This window comes from Rhamphochromis longiceps, linkage group LG19, assembly GCF_057381845.1.
Source record: "Rhamphochromis longiceps isolate RC_006_pf linkage group LG19, R_longiceps_female_GT1.1, whole genome shotgun sequence".
Taxonomy (NCBI): domain Eukaryota; kingdom Metazoa; phylum Chordata; class Actinopteri; order Cichliformes; family Cichlidae; genus Rhamphochromis; species Rhamphochromis longiceps.
Window position 1 is genome coordinate 9,926,785 of NC_140575.1, and position 18,387 is coordinate 9,945,171.

At 40.8% G+C, this 18,387-nt stretch overlaps 3 protein-coding genes across 6 annotated transcripts in view; all 3 read left to right on the forward strand.

The window, feature by feature from the left end:
- Positions 1-283: 283 nt before the first annotated feature.
- mavs (mitochondrial antiviral signaling protein) lies at positions 284-9,556 on the forward strand. Its single transcript, XM_085391901.1, has 5 exons — positions 284-385; positions 2,986-3,108; positions 3,636-3,816; positions 4,890-5,623; positions 6,617-9,556. Exons 2-5 carry the CDS (start codon positions 2,986-2,988, stop codon positions 7,235-7,237), a joined length of 1,659 nt encoding a protein of 552 aa, XP_085248027.1. The 5' UTR covers positions 284-385; the 3' UTR covers positions 7,238-9,556.
- A 691-nt stretch (positions 9,557-10,247) lies between these two features.
- Positions 10,248-16,267, forward strand: pank2 (pantothenate kinase 2). The gene is made up of 7 exons (XM_085391812.1): positions 10,248-10,627; positions 11,166-11,518; positions 12,062-12,315; positions 13,113-13,289; positions 13,643-13,766; positions 14,345-14,470; positions 14,566-16,267. Exons 1-7 carry the CDS (start codon positions 10,411-10,413, stop codon positions 14,614-14,616), a joined length of 1,302 nt encoding a protein of 433 aa, XP_085247938.1. The 5' UTR covers positions 10,248-10,410; the 3' UTR covers positions 14,617-16,267.
- A 426-nt stretch (positions 16,268-16,693) lies between these two features.
- The window catches only part of loxl3b (lysyl oxidase-like 3b), a 34,111-nt gene continuing 32,417 nt past the window's right edge, over positions 16,694-18,387 (forward strand). The window contains exons 1-2 of one of the 4 annotated variants that reach the window (XM_085392527.1): positions 16,694-16,916; positions 17,866-18,136. The gene's annotated coding sequence lies outside the window, so the exon portion shown is untranslated. The remainder of the gene's footprint in view (positions 16,917-17,865; positions 18,137-18,387) is intronic. The other 3 variants (XM_085392528.1, XM_085392529.1, XM_085392531.1) reach the window with 3 other exon arrangements.

An 18,387-nucleotide genomic window follows, 5' to 3' on the forward strand; every position in this document is an offset into this window, starting at 1 on the left:
GCAGCAGCTTTAAAATGCTATTGAAAACAGCAGCGTGTGTGTGTGAGTGAGTGCACAGATTAGGATCAAGGATTAGGGACAGATGTAAACCAGAAATCGAGATCCAATGTAATACGGCTGCCGTCCATCACAGCAGAAGAAAGGTCAGGGTTAGGGTCAAGTATAAGCAAGCCACGCCTTCATTACATCTTCATTGCAGTTTCTATTGGCCCAATATTTGATTGATGGCGCTGTTTTCCAATAGGAGAGCAGGAGGGAGCCCTCGTGGGGGGAAACCGCTGAGCAGATGTGTGTGTGAGAAGACGAAGAGGACGCAGGTTTTTACTGAGTGCAGGAATCGCTGTAGAAAGGGAGTGACGAGCTGCAGGGACACGAAAAAGTAAAGGTGAGCACTACATTATGTAACATTACGATTTATGAAGCTAAATTAATCGTGCTGCTCAACACGATGTTTTAGCTCTAATGTTAGCAATTCATTTTAGCTGGAGAGTGTCGTGTCTATCGAATTTCTTGTTGGCAGCAGTTGACTGTTATTTCCATTTAGTTAGCACATACTCGGTTATTTCAGACAGGTTTCGATCATTTACAGGCAGGTGTCAGTCCTTTCTGTGTGATGTGGCTGTGTAGCCTTTTTAAATTTATTTGCAAACTTCGTGTCGCGAATTGTTTGACCCCCAAAGTAGATTTGAAAGTTTAACGTGATATTGCAGTAGCTGACACGCGGTCGTACGTGTAGTTTGTGTGCACCCTATTTCCTCCTTTCTGACCTTCTTTGGGTGTTTTCCTCCAAAACGGGTTGGAGCAGTTATTACCCAACAAACGTCTCAATGTCTTTCTTTCTTTCTTGTGACCTCTTTTTGTCTTGAGAGTTTTTATTGGACTAAAATAGCTGCGGTGGTAATATCTTACTGGACCAGAACTGTCTATGAAACTTGATCCTGAGACTTGGATATTGGCAAGAAATGACCTGCCACATTAGAGGTCATTCATTGGGCTCAGCTGTTCAGAATCTGTCCTTGTGTCAAGGTGCATTTTTGTGTCCTTCCTTGTCTTGTTAATCTACAATCTTTCCTCGCTTTATACTTAGGCGCCAGCTTGGAAATAATGCACACTCTCAAAACTTCTTCCTGTTTAATCTTAAGGTTCAACACTTTGTCTACCTGTCAGGTAAACTATGTCCTCTGTGGGCTATTAAGACAGCCAGGAAGACTTTGCTCTTTGTTTGCTCCCCCTGACATCACTTCCGTTTTGAGCCACAGGCAGACTGCTTTTGCTGATGTCCCACATTTATTCAGAACTTTAGAGTCCCATATCTTTTTTTTTTTTTTTTAAAGCTAGCAGTGACCAGTGTTGGTCAAGTTACTTGAAAAAAGTAATCAGTAACTAATTACTGATTACTTCCACAAAAAGTAATCCCGTTACTTTACTGATTACTTATTTTCAAAAGTAATTAATTACTTAGTTACTTTTTAAAAACACGATTTACAACCTGAATAGCTGATAAAGCGATAGATCTTTCAGCCCAATTCTACTTTTTCTACATAATCCATCATACAAAATGTAATCAAATAGAAAAATCTCTTTTTAAAACTTGTTTTATTAGTTTTAATCTTTTAACTTTATGCATCAAGCAAAAATTTAATTATATGCAACATTCTCTGACTTGAATAAATTAGTTTAACATGTAAACCTATTTTCTGCACATTCCAGCACATAAAATAAAATATTTCTTGTGTTTACACTCAGTCTTTCAAATAGATGCAAGTAAAACACAGCAGAAAATAAATAAAGTCAAAGACTAGCGGTCCTGTTGCTCTATTTTCACCTGCAAAGCAGGACTGCGGTAGGCGGAGGTTTACCCTGGTGCAGGTGTGCCGCGGTCAGTTGAAGAATCCGCGAGTTTCTCTGTGAGTTTCCCATTACGTCGTTGCGCACTCGGTGCCTGCTTGGAAGTTTAGGGGGTTTTTTTTTCGCTGTAAAAAGAAGTTTTCTTCCCACGCACGATGGACACTAATGTTTTTGTCACTTTTTATGGAATCAAACTCAAAGTAAGGTCAGTACTTCCACGCTTTAAACGCTGCACGCTCATACTCCATCCCACAATCGATATGTGATCCATTGTTGATCTGCACACAGCTGTTGTCACTAACGGTGCACTCGCTTACCTCACTGTCATGAGACATTCTCGCAAAAAATCACGGTTTTAGTAACGCAGTAACGCAGCGTTCCTACGGGAAAGTAACGGTAATCTAATTACCGTTTTTGCAATAGTAATCCCTTACTTTACTCGTTACTCGAAAAAAGTAATCAGATTACAGTAACGCGTTACTGCCCATCTCTGGCAGTGACACTGATATTCTGTGAAAATGACTCCCCCCTCATAGCAGATGCTAATCTAGCTGTTTAGGTAAAAACAAATGAAAGGGCTTAAAGTGTATTCAACACAAATAAGTGATCCCAAGCCTTCATTTGACCCTAAAAATATGCAACCGTGTTTTAGAACAGGGGCTTAATACTGCACATTGGAAAGTCAGGTATTAAATCCTGCAGATGATTAATCAGTGATTAGTGGAGCCTGCTTTCTTTCTTCTTACTCCAGGCGGCTGCAACCTTGATACTACGAGTGTATTATTCCCTTTGGGAGGTGATTTTTGGCTTTGTCAAGACTAAAAGGAAAAAAGAGGTTTCTAAATGAAAGAAAAGCAATTTCCCTCCTTTGCTGCCCTTTGCTTGCATTTTCTCTTTCACTTTCACTTTCATTGGAAAAGAATCCCCTCACTGTGCTTTTCAATCCGGTTTCATGGTTTCACTTTTAGGGTACTTTCACACATCATTTGTAGTGAGGCTAAAAAAATAAAATATAAAATGGTGTTATCTGACATTTTGAAATGTAGTAAAGTGTTTATCTGGGTGTGCAGCTGTAGAATCTGAGAGTTGATAACAAAAGTAAACATTTGTAATATTTTTGCCCTTTGACTTTTCCAGATGTCGTTCGCCAGTGACAAACTGTACGATGGATACATACGGCGGAATATGGCAATCATCGTTTCCAAGGTGAAACCGAGAGAAATAATGATGCATCTGCCTTGCCTGACTGCTTACGACAGGGTATGTTTCAGAAAGCTCTCAGACTAAGAATTTTGTTGTTCTGTTTAGATGCACCCCAAGTATACTCAGTCTGATACCTTCTTTTCTGTATATTACCATGTTGTATAGCTACATGTGAACTGTGTTTAAATACAGTAGCCTGCATTTCTTTATTTAAATCAGAAAGTGTTCATTTAAACCAACCTATTATTTGCTGTCTTTAATGACTATTTAATGCTCCTATGGAAACACATCGAGCAGTACAAGCCTTGTTAGTTAGGCAACCCCAAAAAAGGCCTCAAGCTATTTTGCTATTCCTTGCACGACTCTCACTGTAAAAATTACATTTGTTGTTTTGGTAAACACACTAGTGTCACTGATTAAATTAGCTTTGTGGTTGATTGGTTGGTTGTTTATTGATAACCGAACAGTAAAGGGCATTAGCACTGGTAAAGGCATATTTTAAAGACTAAACTACTGATGATTTGTCTGTTATCTATTAAACTGAGTTTGTTTTCTCACTTGATCTATTTTTTAACAAATCTTAGGACGTCATTGAGGCAAAAACTGAGACAAGTGGGAATTATCAAGGCATGATGCTTCTTTTGGACTGCCTGAAAAGAAGAGAAAACTGGCCCGAGCAGTTCATTGAGGCGCTTGAGGCATGTGAGAAGAGAACCATTGCAGCGGAGATCAGAGCAGAATACAACGCTCTAACAGATGTTAACAGTAAGTTGCCAAATAATTTACCCAGCACCGTACATGATAGTGTTGAAGTTTATGCAAGCAGTAACGGATACAGTCTTGGTACACACTTTTGACATGACAAAGCACACTTGTCAGTATTTATATAACAAAAACTAAGCTATAGAGCAGAGGTAATGTGTGAATTACTAAGTAGCAAGTGTGAAAACCTCTACAAAAGCAGTTGATAAAGGCCATTTTTAAATCTGAAGCATTCAGGTATGTAACCAGTTCCCCAGAGGAAAGACATCAGCAATGATCCTGTTCCTGTCCAACAGTATGGGAACGGTTCAAAGTCATTTCTGAAGTTCTTCAGTGAAAACACCTATTGACAAGTAGAAAACTGAAAAGTTGAATGCCTGCAAACCGCAGTAAACTGAAGTGACGCTGTGAAGAAGGGTGGAAGAACAATGTGAGAGACTGATAGTCATACAGAAAGTAATAGAAGTTATTTCTGCAAAATGTTTTCACAAGCAATTTCTCCATTGTTGGCACCATTTTTATCAAATAAGTAATGACATGCTGTAATACATCCTGTGTTTTTGCTAATCTAGACCAGATTATTTTTTTTTTTTTATGTCCTGGTTTGTTGGATTACTCAGCGTGCTGGAAATGACAGTTTGAACTCAACCTTCTCCGAAACATAAACAGCTTGTGCAGATAATGCAAATATGTTTCAACCCAAACATGTTTACAGTCGCTCAGAAAAGTGATTATATATACATTATTATACAACAAACATTACTCTGTTTGTTTAGATCCAAGACTAAAGTATATTGGATTCATCATTTGTAAACACTGCTTGGAAAACTGTTACAATTTAAATGGATTCCTTTTTGAAGAACACTATGCAGAGCGTGTTGCATATAGAATAAATATATACATTTTCATTTTTAAAATGAAAATGTATATATATGTGTATATGCAGCATCGCAGAGTTCATGACAAATTCATTTCTGTATAGTTTCACATTTAGGTAGTCCTTCAGGATTTCACAGAGATTTACTGATAGGATGTCATGAGAGATTTAAATAGCAGAACTGTTTCCTTTGCCCTAGATTCCAACCCCAGCTCCTCTCCAACGTCTGTTGTCACGGCACACGTCCACCCGGCACCATCTGCCGGTCATCTGCCCATTCCAGAGAGTGGTGATAACAGTCGGGATGCTCTAGCTCTGCCAGCTGTAGCTCCTGCAGCTCCTTCAGCTCCTCCAGCTCCCCCAGAGCCAGCTATCCAGGCCCCACCCTCTCCGAAAATTCCAACACTGCCACAAACCCCCCAGAGTGCTGCAGACCCAGGTCCCAAAGTTGTTTCCCCACCTGAGCCTGTCCCTGAGCCTCCAAAGTCAACACAGATTGAAGTGGCACATCCTCCATCAACACCTCCTGCTTCCCCCAAGACCACACACATTCGGGTGACATCCACAGAGAGAGGAATTAATTTTCGCAAGGAGCCAGAGGAAAACTCTGAATCAGATATCCAAAATATTGCTGCTGGAGCTCAGGTGGGCTCTGGAGATGGTGCCATTACTGTCAACAGGGAAACCACTCCTCCACCACCACATCCAACTGAACACCATGAAGCCGATCCTCTCAGAAGCAGGATTACCAAAAAGAACAAGGAGCCAGAGAGTCCACCTGAAGCCCAGATCAACTCTGATGTGACTGATGGACCCTCTTTCTACACAAGGACCCCAGAGAAGCCTCCGGTCCAGGACAGCACTCCTCCATTGAACAAAAATCCTGATGCTGTCTCACAGCCTGAAGAGATTTCTGGGCCTCCTTCTACACAGGTGAATACTAAAATATGATCATTTTAAGACTTGAATAATGGCACCTCCTGCAACAGTGCTGTCTGATATTCACTTAACTTAGCTTGGTGCTTAAACCACCTTAGGCAGCATTTCGTTCAAAATGAGAAGCTTTACCTCTGTGGTTTCTTTGGGTGGTATACTCGGCATTTTTTTTCTCTCTTTTCTAGAGAAATTTCATTTCTATAAATATAAAGTTACATTAAATTAATTATACTAAGAACAGTAATCTGTGGACAGAGAACATGCAAAGAGTTGCTACAATTGTTTCCAAATACATACAAAAATAACCTTTGCTAATAGTATTGCAGTACGATTGTAGCCTTTTCTTCTTTTTGTAAGTAAGTAACTTTTTTTAATGATCCAACTACTGTATATTGTGTATATCCTTGAACCCTAAAAAGTATGTTGAAAAATGTGTAATTTTTTAAAGGGCCTTGCTAGTTCGACCTTTGTTGGGACATTACTGTATTTTCTGGCGAGTAAAAGTCTCCAGCTGACAGTCACTGTAAGGGCATAACACCACTGGACGTGTGCCATTAAGCCACATGCTCACATTACTGCAGGGTATACAAAAAAACTGGAAGGCACACACACAAAAACAATTTCTAGCAGTCTTATAGGCCTAATCTTTCACAAGACATCTTTTCATAAAACCCATCCTGCACATTTATTTGTAAACTTTTGGTAATGATGAGTTCATTCAAAATGTCAGAGAGGAAAATATTCTAGAATACAATTAAACGTGTACAAGTGAGAAAATCCGGTATAAAAGTTCTCCTGTATGACATGTAATATATTTAATGGAAACTTAAGTTAGCATTTTTGACAGTAGTATGTATTAGTGTTATTACCAGACCTCCATATAGGTGCTTTTAACGAACCTATAAGCTTTTACACATACCTGAAAGTTAGGACATTGAAAAATTGCAGTTTGGCAATAAAATTGACCTCTGTTATGAATTTCCCCCCCAGATTGTTGAAACTGCAGCTGAAGCCTCCCCCAGGCCTGGTACTCCAGTGATGGAGGCCTCTCTTAATGATGATGTTTGTCTGAGCAAGCCAGGGCAACTCGTCAGCATCCAACCGCAAAATCAACCCAGTCCTACCATCCTCGCGTCCAGCTCAGAGCCGCAGCCCTACTCGGGCAACACTGAGCGTCTGGAAATAAGTGAAGCTCCACCGGATGACGTGTCCTCTTTCAACTCCACAGTTACTACAGTCACGCCACTGCCATGCCAGGAGACCGGCTTCGCTAATCTCAACCATAACGAACCTGAGGAGAACCAGTTTGAGTCGCCGTGTCAAAGCTTTGAAACACAGGAGCTGGTGATACATGCGTCCGGTGAGCCATCTATCCCTAACCTAGACGTCAATGGTGAAACGGCCAAAGAAATCTCCTCGGCACCACCGTCATTCCCACATGCTGCTGCTGATTCTGGGAGTTTAAACACCACCTTCAAAGCAGGAGAAGAGCTAGCAGATACTTCAGCTCCGTGGACCTGTCTCAGCCAATCACCTAACGCAAAGTACATTCTGGCCGCTGCAGGAGTGGGTGCCTGTGCAATGCTGATGGTGTGGAGGTTTAACAAATAAGGGGATATAATACCTGGAATGAAAGAGAAGATTAGACTTTAAGGCTTTTGAAAAGGATTTTAGGTGCCTTAATGAAATCACTGCCATGGGTTGGCATGAGGCAGCAGTTTAATAATTACCTACAGTAATTACAGCTGGCTCTGCAGACCTTTGATCACGTCACTAATGACCATTCTGCTCTTAAGTTTGACATTTTATGTCTTTATTATTGAGTGAGGTTGACTATAGGGAACAAAAACTAAGTCTACCCTTACTATTCTAGTCGGGTCACTTCATAGAACTGGGTTACAATCTCAGGTTATTTATGCACTTGTGCGATGCAAATGTGTGTTTTTTTTAAAGGCGTGTATTAATCATTGTTTGCATGTTCTCTGACAAGCTAGATAAGACTGTTGGCTGTCATCCAGCATGAGTTAATGAATCAAGGACCTGAGTTTGGCTTGCTGGGGACTGTGGAGGCAGGAGTACCAGTAGTTCACCACAGTGTAAATTCTTTGTTTTCCCCTATTCATAGTGGGGAAATATGGCTTTAAATGTATTTATTTGTAAATATTTATATATATATATATGTGCTATATAGATACCATCCATCTTCATCCGCTTTATCCGAGGCCGGGTCGCGGGGGCAGCAGCCTAAGCAGAGAGGCCCAGACCTCCCTCTCCCCAGCCACCTCCTCCAGTTTATCCGGGGGAACACCAAGGCGTTCCCAGGCCAGCCGAGAGATATAATCTCTCCAGTGTGTCCTGGGTCTGCCCCGGGGCCTCCTCCCGGTGGGACATGCCTGGAACACCTCACCCAGGAGGCATCCTTGTCAGATGCCCGAACCACCTCAGCTGGCTCCTTTCGATGTGGAGGAGCAGCGGCTCTACTCTGAGCCCCTCCTGGATGGCCGAACTTCTCACCCTATCTCTAAGGGAGAGGCCAGCCACCCTTCGGAGGAAGCTCATTTCTGCCGCTTGTATCCGCGATCTCGTTCTTTCGGTCACTACCCACAGCTCGTGGCCATAGGTGAGGGTAGGGACGTAGATTGACCGGTAAATTGAGAGCTTCGCTTTTACACTCAGCTCCCTCTTCACCACGACGGACCGGTGCAGCGCCCGCATCACTGCAGCCGCAGCACCAATCCGTCTGTCGATCTCCGGCTCCCTTCTCCCATCACTCGCGAACAAGACCCCGAGATACTTGAACTCCTCCACTTGGGGCAGGAACTCGTCCCCGACCCGGAGTGGGCACTCCACCCTTTTCCGGCTGAGAACCATGGCCTCAGATTTGGAGGTGCTGATCCTCATTCCCGCTGCTTCACACTCGGCTGCGAACCGTTCCAGTGCGAGCTGTAGGCCCTCACCCGATGAAGCCAACAGAACCACATCATCTGCAAAAAGCAGAGATGAGATTCTGAGGCCACCAAAGTGAAAGCCCTCCGCCACTTGGCTGCGCCTAGAAATCCTGTCCATAAAAATGATGAACAAAATCGGTGACAAAGGGCAGCCCTGGCGGAGCCCATCACCCACCGGGAACGAGTCAGACTTACTGCTGGCATTGCGAACCAAGCTCCTGCAACGGTTGTACAGGGATCAAATGGCCCGTAGCAATGGGCCAGACACCCCATACTCCCGCAGTACCTCCCACAGGACACCCCGAGGGACACGGTCAAATGCCTTCTCCAAGTCCTATATAGATACCTAATTACTTATTTTAAGAAAGATTGATGTGCTGTTAACATAAAAAAAAAACAAACACTCAGCAATCAAGCAGTCAGTCAGCTAATCCCTGCATAATTTTTTTTTTTTTTTTTAAACAGCAGGTAAGTGTTTTCGTATCATGGCAGTGATAGTTGTATCATAACCTGGGTGTTTGTCTATGGCGTTTGACACGTGTCCTCTTCTGCTTTCATGTATCTAAATGTGTGTTTAAATTTAATCAATGTTATTTTACGGTTAGAAAATGTCAATAACTATATTTTGCAACTGGCACCTACTTTTGCAACAATTGGCACAATTTAAGCCTAAGGTTGTCTTATATGGTGCAAATGTTTGATTCAACATTTAAGTCGTCAATAGATGATTTTTCTCCTTTAAATAAAAACCTGTTTAGGTTTGTTCTGTAAGTTGAGAGGTTTTATTGTACATAGTTATGTCAATAATGAAATTTTAAGGAAAATCTTTTGCACTTTTTAAGAGCCTTTTTGAGCTGCTGAGGTGATGACATAATTACAGTTCATGTGGTTATGTAATCTGTAAAAATGTAAAAGTTCCTAAAATTTATATGCACTGATTTGGCTTTGCACTTCATCATTCACATCAATAAACTTGAATTTCTGAAAAGATGTATGTTTTTGTTTTGTTTTATTTTTTGTTTTTTAAACTGTAACCACTGAATTCCTTTAGGAAATAGTTGCATATAATCAGGCATAATAGGCCATGAAATAAAATTCAGATTGTCTCATTATATTTACTGTATTTCATGAAATTGTGTTACTAGTAATGCCTCTAAAACTATGCTTCTGTCTATCTGTCAATGTGTCTGTAATATAAGATAGTTATGTAATTTGTAATTTTTTCCCTTTCGTTTTGACTTTGTTTTTATTTCATCTTAGTTTCAGTTGGTTTGCTTTTTTCAGTCTGTTGTTTAAATGTTTTAGTTTATTTTTTATTAGTTTCGTCTTAGTTTTATATTTTATATTTTATAATATAACTGAATACTAAAACTACGGTTATTTGTTCTATATATTACTTTAGTTTTCAAAGTTCAAGTTTATTTTTTCCTATTTTTTTTATTTGCGCTATTTAAATAAGAGTTTTGAATAAGAGACAACAGAACAATACAAAGTTTGACTTGTGTATATTTAACCTATTTTCTACTCCCAGACATCACGTTTTTCATACTATGAAGAAAAAAAGTGACATCAGCCTCTTTTTATAAACCGTTTTCCCGACTGTCAATGTCGCCGTTTGATTGGTCGTTGCGTCCTTCACTAACACGTTAGCCCCGCCCACCTCTGTCTTGACAGCGAACACAAAAAGGACATGTAGCCCAGCCTTTTCAAAGGACTGTTAGCTACTTAGCTACCTAATTAGCTACCTCGTTGAGCTTCAAAATTCATTGTCCTCATAAATCATTTTGTTTCATTTGACCGAGCAGTCAGCCTATATGTAGCTAATTAGTCATTTCAATGGCGTTCAATGGCCACCAGCGAGACGACGATGATATTATTGACGAAAACGAAACGCCCTCGAAGCAGCCGCGGTCCGACAAGGAGATGCCCGTTCATTTCAGAAACGAGCCCAACAGTGAGAGTGCCACTACCGCAGGAAGGGCCACATCCGACCGGCGGACTTCCCAGTCGGCGACGAGGCATCGACACGACTCTGTGAAGAAAACGAGGCCGCGTATGTGTTAATGTTGGCAGCGTGGGCTTGGTGTATTTACTGGGAAAAGGGGGCTGCTGTATGTCTACAATAAAAAAAAAAAAATAAAAAAAAAATCAGAGGCGTTCCCCATTAAAGACAGTCGCTGTTGATAATATAGGTTTGGCAAGAAAACCCCGCAGTTGGTCACATAAATTAAAAAAATGTATATTTGCGCTGGCCTTCCACTGTACTTGGTTTATAGCAAATGTGTGACTAATTTGGCATCCGATGTATTTATTATTGGTGGGCTGTAGTGGCAGCACATAGCCAGAATTTTTTTTTTTTTCCTTTTTGCAACAAGATGGCGTTAGCGGTACACACTGTGCTGTTGCATCTATGGATGAAGCAGCTTTGCCATCATCTGGGTGAACGCTGAAAACTCAGCTTTATATGTGCCATTTACCATAAATATTTTATATTTGTAGATGTATGTATTTTTCATCAATGTGCAAAATATTTTTATTTACAAAAACGAGGGTGAACATCAGTTTTGCATGTGTTATCTCACATAATGTAGCATTCCCCTGGTTTGGGATGGACATCGGAGGCACTCTGGTGAAGCTCGTTTACTTTGAGCCCAAAGACATCACAGCGGAAGAGGAGCAAGAAGAGGTGGAGAATCTGAAGAGCATCCGGCGCTACCTGACCTCCAACACCGCCTATGGCAAGACTGGCATCAGGGACGTTCACCTGGAGCTGCAGGACCTGACGCTGTGCGGCAGGAAGGGCAACCTGCACTTTATTCGCTTTCCTACGCACGACCTCCCAGCCTTCCTGCAGATGGGCCGCGACAAGCACTTCTCCAGCCTTCACACCACCCTGTGCGCCACCGGAGGGGGGGCGTACAAGTTTGAGTCTGATTTCCGTATGGTGGGTCTGCTGTTGTGCTCTGTTTTGGGGGGTGGGGGGTTATCTTGTAGGGCGTTGGGTATAGATTGGAATAAAAGCTATTTGCCTTGGTCGATCAGGAGGGGTGGGGGGCAGGCAAATGAGATGAGCATAGAGACGGCGCAAACAATATCCATTGGAAACACTGGAGAGATTGGTGAGACCGAGAACATGCTACTTCTGCTGGGTGGGGCTGGCAGTCTAGGGTCAGTAAAGATCATGAGATGAGCCATGAACTGTAGCACTGTTTTTGGCTTCATCTAAGCACAAATGTGTTGGAAGTTGAGCAAACATGTACACACACACATACTCACTTTCCAATGAACTGATTTAATTGGACAAATTAAATTATTTTTATTATATTATAATAAAAATGCCTGCTCACTGATCTTTGTCCCTATCCCCTCCCCATCATCCACTTTCCTGCTTCTGTATTCTCCAGACCACATCACTTTTCTGATGTTATCTCTGCTCCTTCTCCCACTTCTTTTTTTTCCCCTCTCTCCTTTCGGGGGAAAAACAAAGATGGCTGACCTGGAGCTTCACAAGCTGGATGAGCTGGACTGTTTGATTCGGGGGGTGCTGTACCTCGACTCGGTGATGTCTAGCGGTCCCTCAGAGTGTTACTACTTTGAAAATCCTGCAGACCCAGACCACTGTGTCCAGAAGCCATGTACACTGGAGAATCCTTATCCTCTGCTGCTGGTCAATATAGGGTCTGGGGTCAGTATCCTGGCAGTCTACTCTGAGAACAACTACAAACGAGTCACTGGGACCAGGTAATGATGAGCTGGATGGCAGATGAGATGCTTAACAGGTTCTGTGCTATTGGGAAGTGAGTAGGAGTGAAGTGGAAAATAGCATTCGCCTACATTTAGTAACCTTAAAGCGAACTTGTGTATTAAATGTAATTTGATAATCTTGGGTTACGTTTGGATATTACAGGTTAGGTGAAGTGCAACTTTTGAGGTCTAAAAGGCCATGACTAGCATGGGCACCGGCTGGGTTTTCCTACCTTTCATCCTTCTTTTTTTTTAGTTTCAGCCCTTGGTCCTAAGAGAGGAAGATGAATTAGAGAAGAGCATTGTGACACTAGCAAAGGGTAAACTACGTGACACCAGACTAATGTGATTCAGGAAGGTGCAGTCCAGTCGAGTCGGTGCCTTTGTGTGACGTTCCCGTTACCTTCCACTTTCATTACAAACTGCTTTCTTGACAAAAAATAATTCATTCGTTCTGGATTTAGTCCGTACATTTAAAATGGTCAATTATAGTCTTTTTTTTTTTTTCTTTAGGTAGAGGGAGAAAAAAATCCTTTGTAGTCTGCCCTCTAGTTTGTTTTCACATGTGGTTTTTCTGTCTGCTGGCTTTGAAAGGGACTCATGAATGCTTGTTTCTTTCTCCACATAATGGCCCTCTGTCCTCTGTACTGGGAAAGAACTCATGTATTTGAATGAGCAGTCTCTAATGCATAGACGTATCTTTCCCCTGTAATTTCAGAACCTAAACACTTTATTTTACTCTAAGATGTCTTGATTTACATACGCCTTACATGTCACTTTGCATGTGTTCACAGCCTTGGTGGTGGGACCTTCCTTGGCCTGTGTTGCCTGCTGACCGGCTGCTCTACATTTGAGGAAGCCTTAGAAATGGCTTCTCAGGGGGAGAGCACGCGTGTGGACAAGCTGGTGCGAGACATCTATGGAGGGGACTATGAGAGGTTTGGGCTGCCAGGCTGGGCTGTGGCCTCAAGGTGCGTTTTAAAGCTGCTGCCTTTGTTCATTCTTTATATCACAACCCTGTTTGTGATATGTTCCAGCATAAGTAGATGATTCAAGGAACCAGGACTGTGCTAAGTTTACTTAATTTTGAATCTCACAATTGAAATTTAGTAAAAAAGTAAGCTCTAAATTACAGATCCATCACTGCAGCTTTCAATGTTTAGCTATATCTGTCTTAAAAACGAATGTACTTTGACGTATTCTGTCCGCTTTGGTGTTGTTTATAAGATGTTCAGTATTGCTGTACGTCAAAGGCAGAATTATAATTGCTCAGCTTCTAAAATTGAGCGACCTTCCAAACATAAATCTTGCCTTGCTTTGGCAGTTTCGGCAACATGATGTCTAAAGATAAGAGGGAGTCTGTTTCTAAAGAGGACCTGGCCAGGGCAACACTGGTCACCATCACCAATAACATCGGCTCCATCACCAGAATGTGTGCTCTGAATGAGGTTAGTAGTGATGACAATGTAACAGCCACACCTTAAGTGTGCATTTGTTGCACTGTGAGTCTTAATGCCGCGATTGCAGATATATATGATGTAAAACTGTCAGGTGAGCCACCTAGATGGATGGAGGATGCTGTGTAGCCTCTAAATGATCAAATCAGCTACACTTACAGACTATATATGCTACCATCTACCTCATTGTTCATTCAGAGACTGCAAGGAATTAGGATTTGTGTTCCCAGTTGCACAACTATAAAAAGGTTTGAGGAGGTTTTTTTGTCTTCCTCTGTTGAACAGTCTGCCCCCTGCAGTTCCTACTGTCTGTTTCCTCTTTGCGTTCAGCCTCTTTACGGTGCTGCCTTGTGCCGTCTTGATCAAGCAGCATTGTACAGGGCTATGAAGGCGTAGAGGAGGTAAACTGCATTGTGGATCTTCTTTCCTTGAGCTATGAATGAGTTACATTATTTCCCTTGTTTTTCTAGTGTGATATCAGTTATTCTAAAACTCTGGTGTCTCTCATCAGTTGTTTAGGCACTAATAGTTTACATTCCTATTCTTGTTTTTTTTTTTTTTTTGTAAAGAACATCGAGACTGTGTTGTTTGTTGGGAACTTCCTAAGAGTGAACACCCTCTCTATGAAGCTGTTGGCTTATGCCATGGACTACTGGTCTAAAGGTCAGCTCAAGGCACTCTTCCTTCGCCATGAGGTTAGTAAGTTTACCCCTTACTCCCATCAAAGACCACATGTATAGTATCTTCTAACTTCTAACTGCCACCTTGTGCCATTTGTTGCTGTTTTTAGGGTTACTTTGGTGCAGTTGGAGCCCTGTTAGAGCTTCTGCATCCGTCCTAATCCACCCAAAGAAGTACCTGTCAATCTGCTGCAAAGACCATTAGCACTTTAGACTGTTACCAGTTAGTTCCAGTGTGAGATGTTATTCCAGCCACCAACCAGTTGCTGGTAAATCTTGTAAAGTTTGTTAAGTGGTGAAATTCACTTCTAGGTTTTTCTACACATCTGTTATTTTGGTCAGTAGATGAAATAAACCGGTTTCCTGCCATGAAGTTGTACACAGCAAAGCTGACAGTTATTGTATGCAGGACTCTGCAGAAATGAGCCACGTTTAGTCTGAAGCACCTCAAAGAAATTCACCGGGGTTGCCTGAAACACTTCATTTAAAAAGTACTTTTCAGCAGGCAGTCCTGTCATGTTGACTTTCTTTACCCCTCAGTGGGTATCAGGTTCTTGTCCAAATATTTGCTATCATTTTTAACTGTATGTTACCCAAGGTGGGACCAGGTGGATGGAAGAAGTAATGAAAGTATAATTCGTCAGTGTGATGTGGCTTAAATTTTAGAAAATGACTATAAAATCACCAACTTAATTTCAGACACAATGTATTTTAAATGCTTTCTCTGGCATTAGAAAAATTGAGCTTTTTTACAGTTTTGAATGGAAACAACTGCTGGTTATTCTTAGAAAAAGAAAGTATCAGCTTTACCTTAGGAGTTAGTAACTGCTCTCTAAAACTGTAATGTAATAAATGATGAATTCATAATGAATTGAGTTTAGTGTTTCTGTTATTAACCTGATGGAACTCCCATCCACCTGGTGGCCTTGATAAGCTTTAACACTGCAAAAAATTACAACCATTTACTGTTTGTTTTTTCTTTTCTGTCTGTTTTATTATGTAACATTTCAATGTCACTGTTGGATTTGAAATGAAAATATTTAACAGAAAAGAAAAATACATTTCAGGCCACTATTTTAAGCAGATCTGTTACTGTTATAGATTATATAACATTTCTATATGATTTCTGCCTCAGTGAAGAGTGATATAGCACTCTTAAAATGCTCTTCCCAGTTGAGATTTCAGTGCTGGTAATCAAAAACGGTGTTGTGTATTAGGATATCTGCACTGCTGGGTGTCAACTGTTCTTGAACCAGTCTATTCCTACAGAGAAATCAGAGCAATTGATTAGACAAATATTGATGAATGAGCATGTGAAGTACAGGTAATAGTCGTGGCATCATTCACATAAATAAAACGGGCATTTTAAAGCAGAAACTTGATTGATTCCCAACAACAGAGGTGTTTAAACGCTGTGATCCCAGTTTAGGTTTTTCCTATTCAGTAAGCACTCAAATATTGAGTGAATGTACTACTTGCTGTGACGATCGTTCATTATTAAGATTATATCAATGTTGAACTGAGAAAACTGAAACACTGTTAGAATTTCATTATCTGTCCGGTTTTATTGTTTTCTGTTTAGTAACGAGTCCATCCATCGATTATGGGTCAATAAAATTAATCTAAGCAGTGAAGAGACGACTTGGTAAATAGCTGCAGACACGGTTTTTCAGGTGTCAGTTATTAGAGATCTATGAGCAAGTTGTAGATACACTAAGCTGATTTTAAATGAAGTGCCTCACATGTTTTTGTATCAAATACAGTACAGTATTCAGCCATGCGATTTTTAAAATTAAAACTTGTGTTTTTCAAGCTCTCTCTCCTTTTGCTTATACAAAGAAAACTTTGTACTTTTTTTGTAATAGAATAATGTCACGTTTCTTATTGAATTTCCCTAATTAAATACCAACTTGGCAAACTCTTCATGTTTCTAACTACACGTGGACATATCATTTGGGGATATTTAAATGACAAGTTGTTCGTTTTTAAAATGTATTTTTACTTGGAGATGGCTGAGTTTGTAGCTAAGCTAAAAGGTTCAACCAGCCACTTCAGAATAATGAAAATCAGGTTACTTTAAGGAAATTATGTGCTTACAGATTCAGATTAGCTTGGCTACTAAACAGCTACTCTTTAAAATGGCACTTGTTATACTGCAGTATATTATGCTATAGTGTGTTGCACAGCTTAAAAACTAATGAGGTTGTGGGTAAATTTCATGCTTGGCCATAGCCAGGTTTTTGCTTTCTACTGTTCATGCTAAGCTAACAATAAGCTACATCTAGTTGCTCTATAAGCTAGTTGGTCTTCTAGCTGTTTCTGGGACTTTGCATAAGTTGCGTTTGTGGGACGTTTTGTTTTTCTATTACTTAACCTGACAAGTGCCAAATAGTGGGATACAATAAGTGTAGAAAATTTTAAAGAGTCACTGGCGTGGCACTAAGGAACAACTTCCCCTCAGGTAAGTGAATGCATGTTTTATAGAGCTGGGCAGATCGATCAAAAATATTGATAGAATCGATACCAGTGATCGCATTGGTATGGGATTGCTAATAAAAATGCACCTCAAACAAGCACTTTGAAAAATGTCTGAACATTTGTTGTCTTGACTGTCACGGCTATTTTTTGTATATCTTATAGCACATTTAACCAACTTTCCAGGTCTCCAAAAATGCCAGGTTCAAAATACAGGAAAAGCTGAAAGCTGTGTAAAAAAATAAAAAGAATCACAGTGATAATTTTGTGGTCATTAAAATGTGTCCAAAATGTGTGAATTTATGCTGATTCACCATATAAATCATGACTTACTAATCTCTACTACATACGCTGTTTTTAAAGGTTAAAACTATCGGTGGGGATCGAGACCAAAATTTCCAACGGAACAAATTCCAGTATTTTAGTGATTTACCACTGAAAATATTTAATACATAATTCCCGCTTTTATTTTGTTTATTTATTTATTTTTGTCTTGGCTGGTTTAAACCTACCAAAACGCACCCGCCTCCTTTAACTTGACAGAAATGTCTGTCTCATCTTGGTTGATATAAAATCTTAAAGTGTATCTTTATTCCATTTGGCACAGACAGTCTATGCAGTTTGGTCAGTTTCTTTTCAAGATATAATCGGAGGAGGATTTAATGTACCAAGTACTACTTGGCCAGCACTACTGGTAACATCAAGTGGATTGCAAAAACCATTAGCAGAGGCATTACAGCTGGAACTGTCGATGTGGTCGCACATTTTTAACCCCGGTTGTAAATCTGCAGCTGACACGTTGTGCGCTTTAACAGACACGTAGGCTCTGAGTGAAATTGGCGAAGTGATTTTTTTTCTTTTCTTTTTTTTTGAAGTTACGAAAGGCAAGACAGTCTGTTACAGAACCATCCATGAAAGAGTCTGTGTCTTTCCAGGGGAAAAAAAAAATCCAGCCCCCTTCAGTCCCGTACCCTCCTCCTCCTCCTCCTCCTCGGGTGAGGGCAGCTGCCAATTTACGGACAACAACGTTTGAAGAAGGTGGACCACTGCCCTACAAATGAAACCTGTGTCTGATGGAGGGGGCGATTTAGCACAAGAACTGGGATTTTATGCTTCCTCTGACTTTGGATTCAGTTAATAAACTTCAGGACACATCTCCCTCTCTCCAATAGACCCGCTGTAACCTTTCCGCCGTGGCATTATAAGGTAAGACTACTTCATGATTAGTCAGATTATTTGATGCAATTTTTTACACAAGTCATAGTCTGGATTTAAAACAAAAACTATACTGTATTATTTGAAAGCCGTGAAGCTGCCTTACCGTCTGCGCCGTAGGTATGGTCTCCCAGTACGCAGAGTGGTAAAACAGGCTGTTTCTCTGAGCAGTTTTTTGGGATGCAGAATCAAACATGTGAGGAATGTTGCGACAGGAAAGACAAACAGTGACTTCGGAAAAA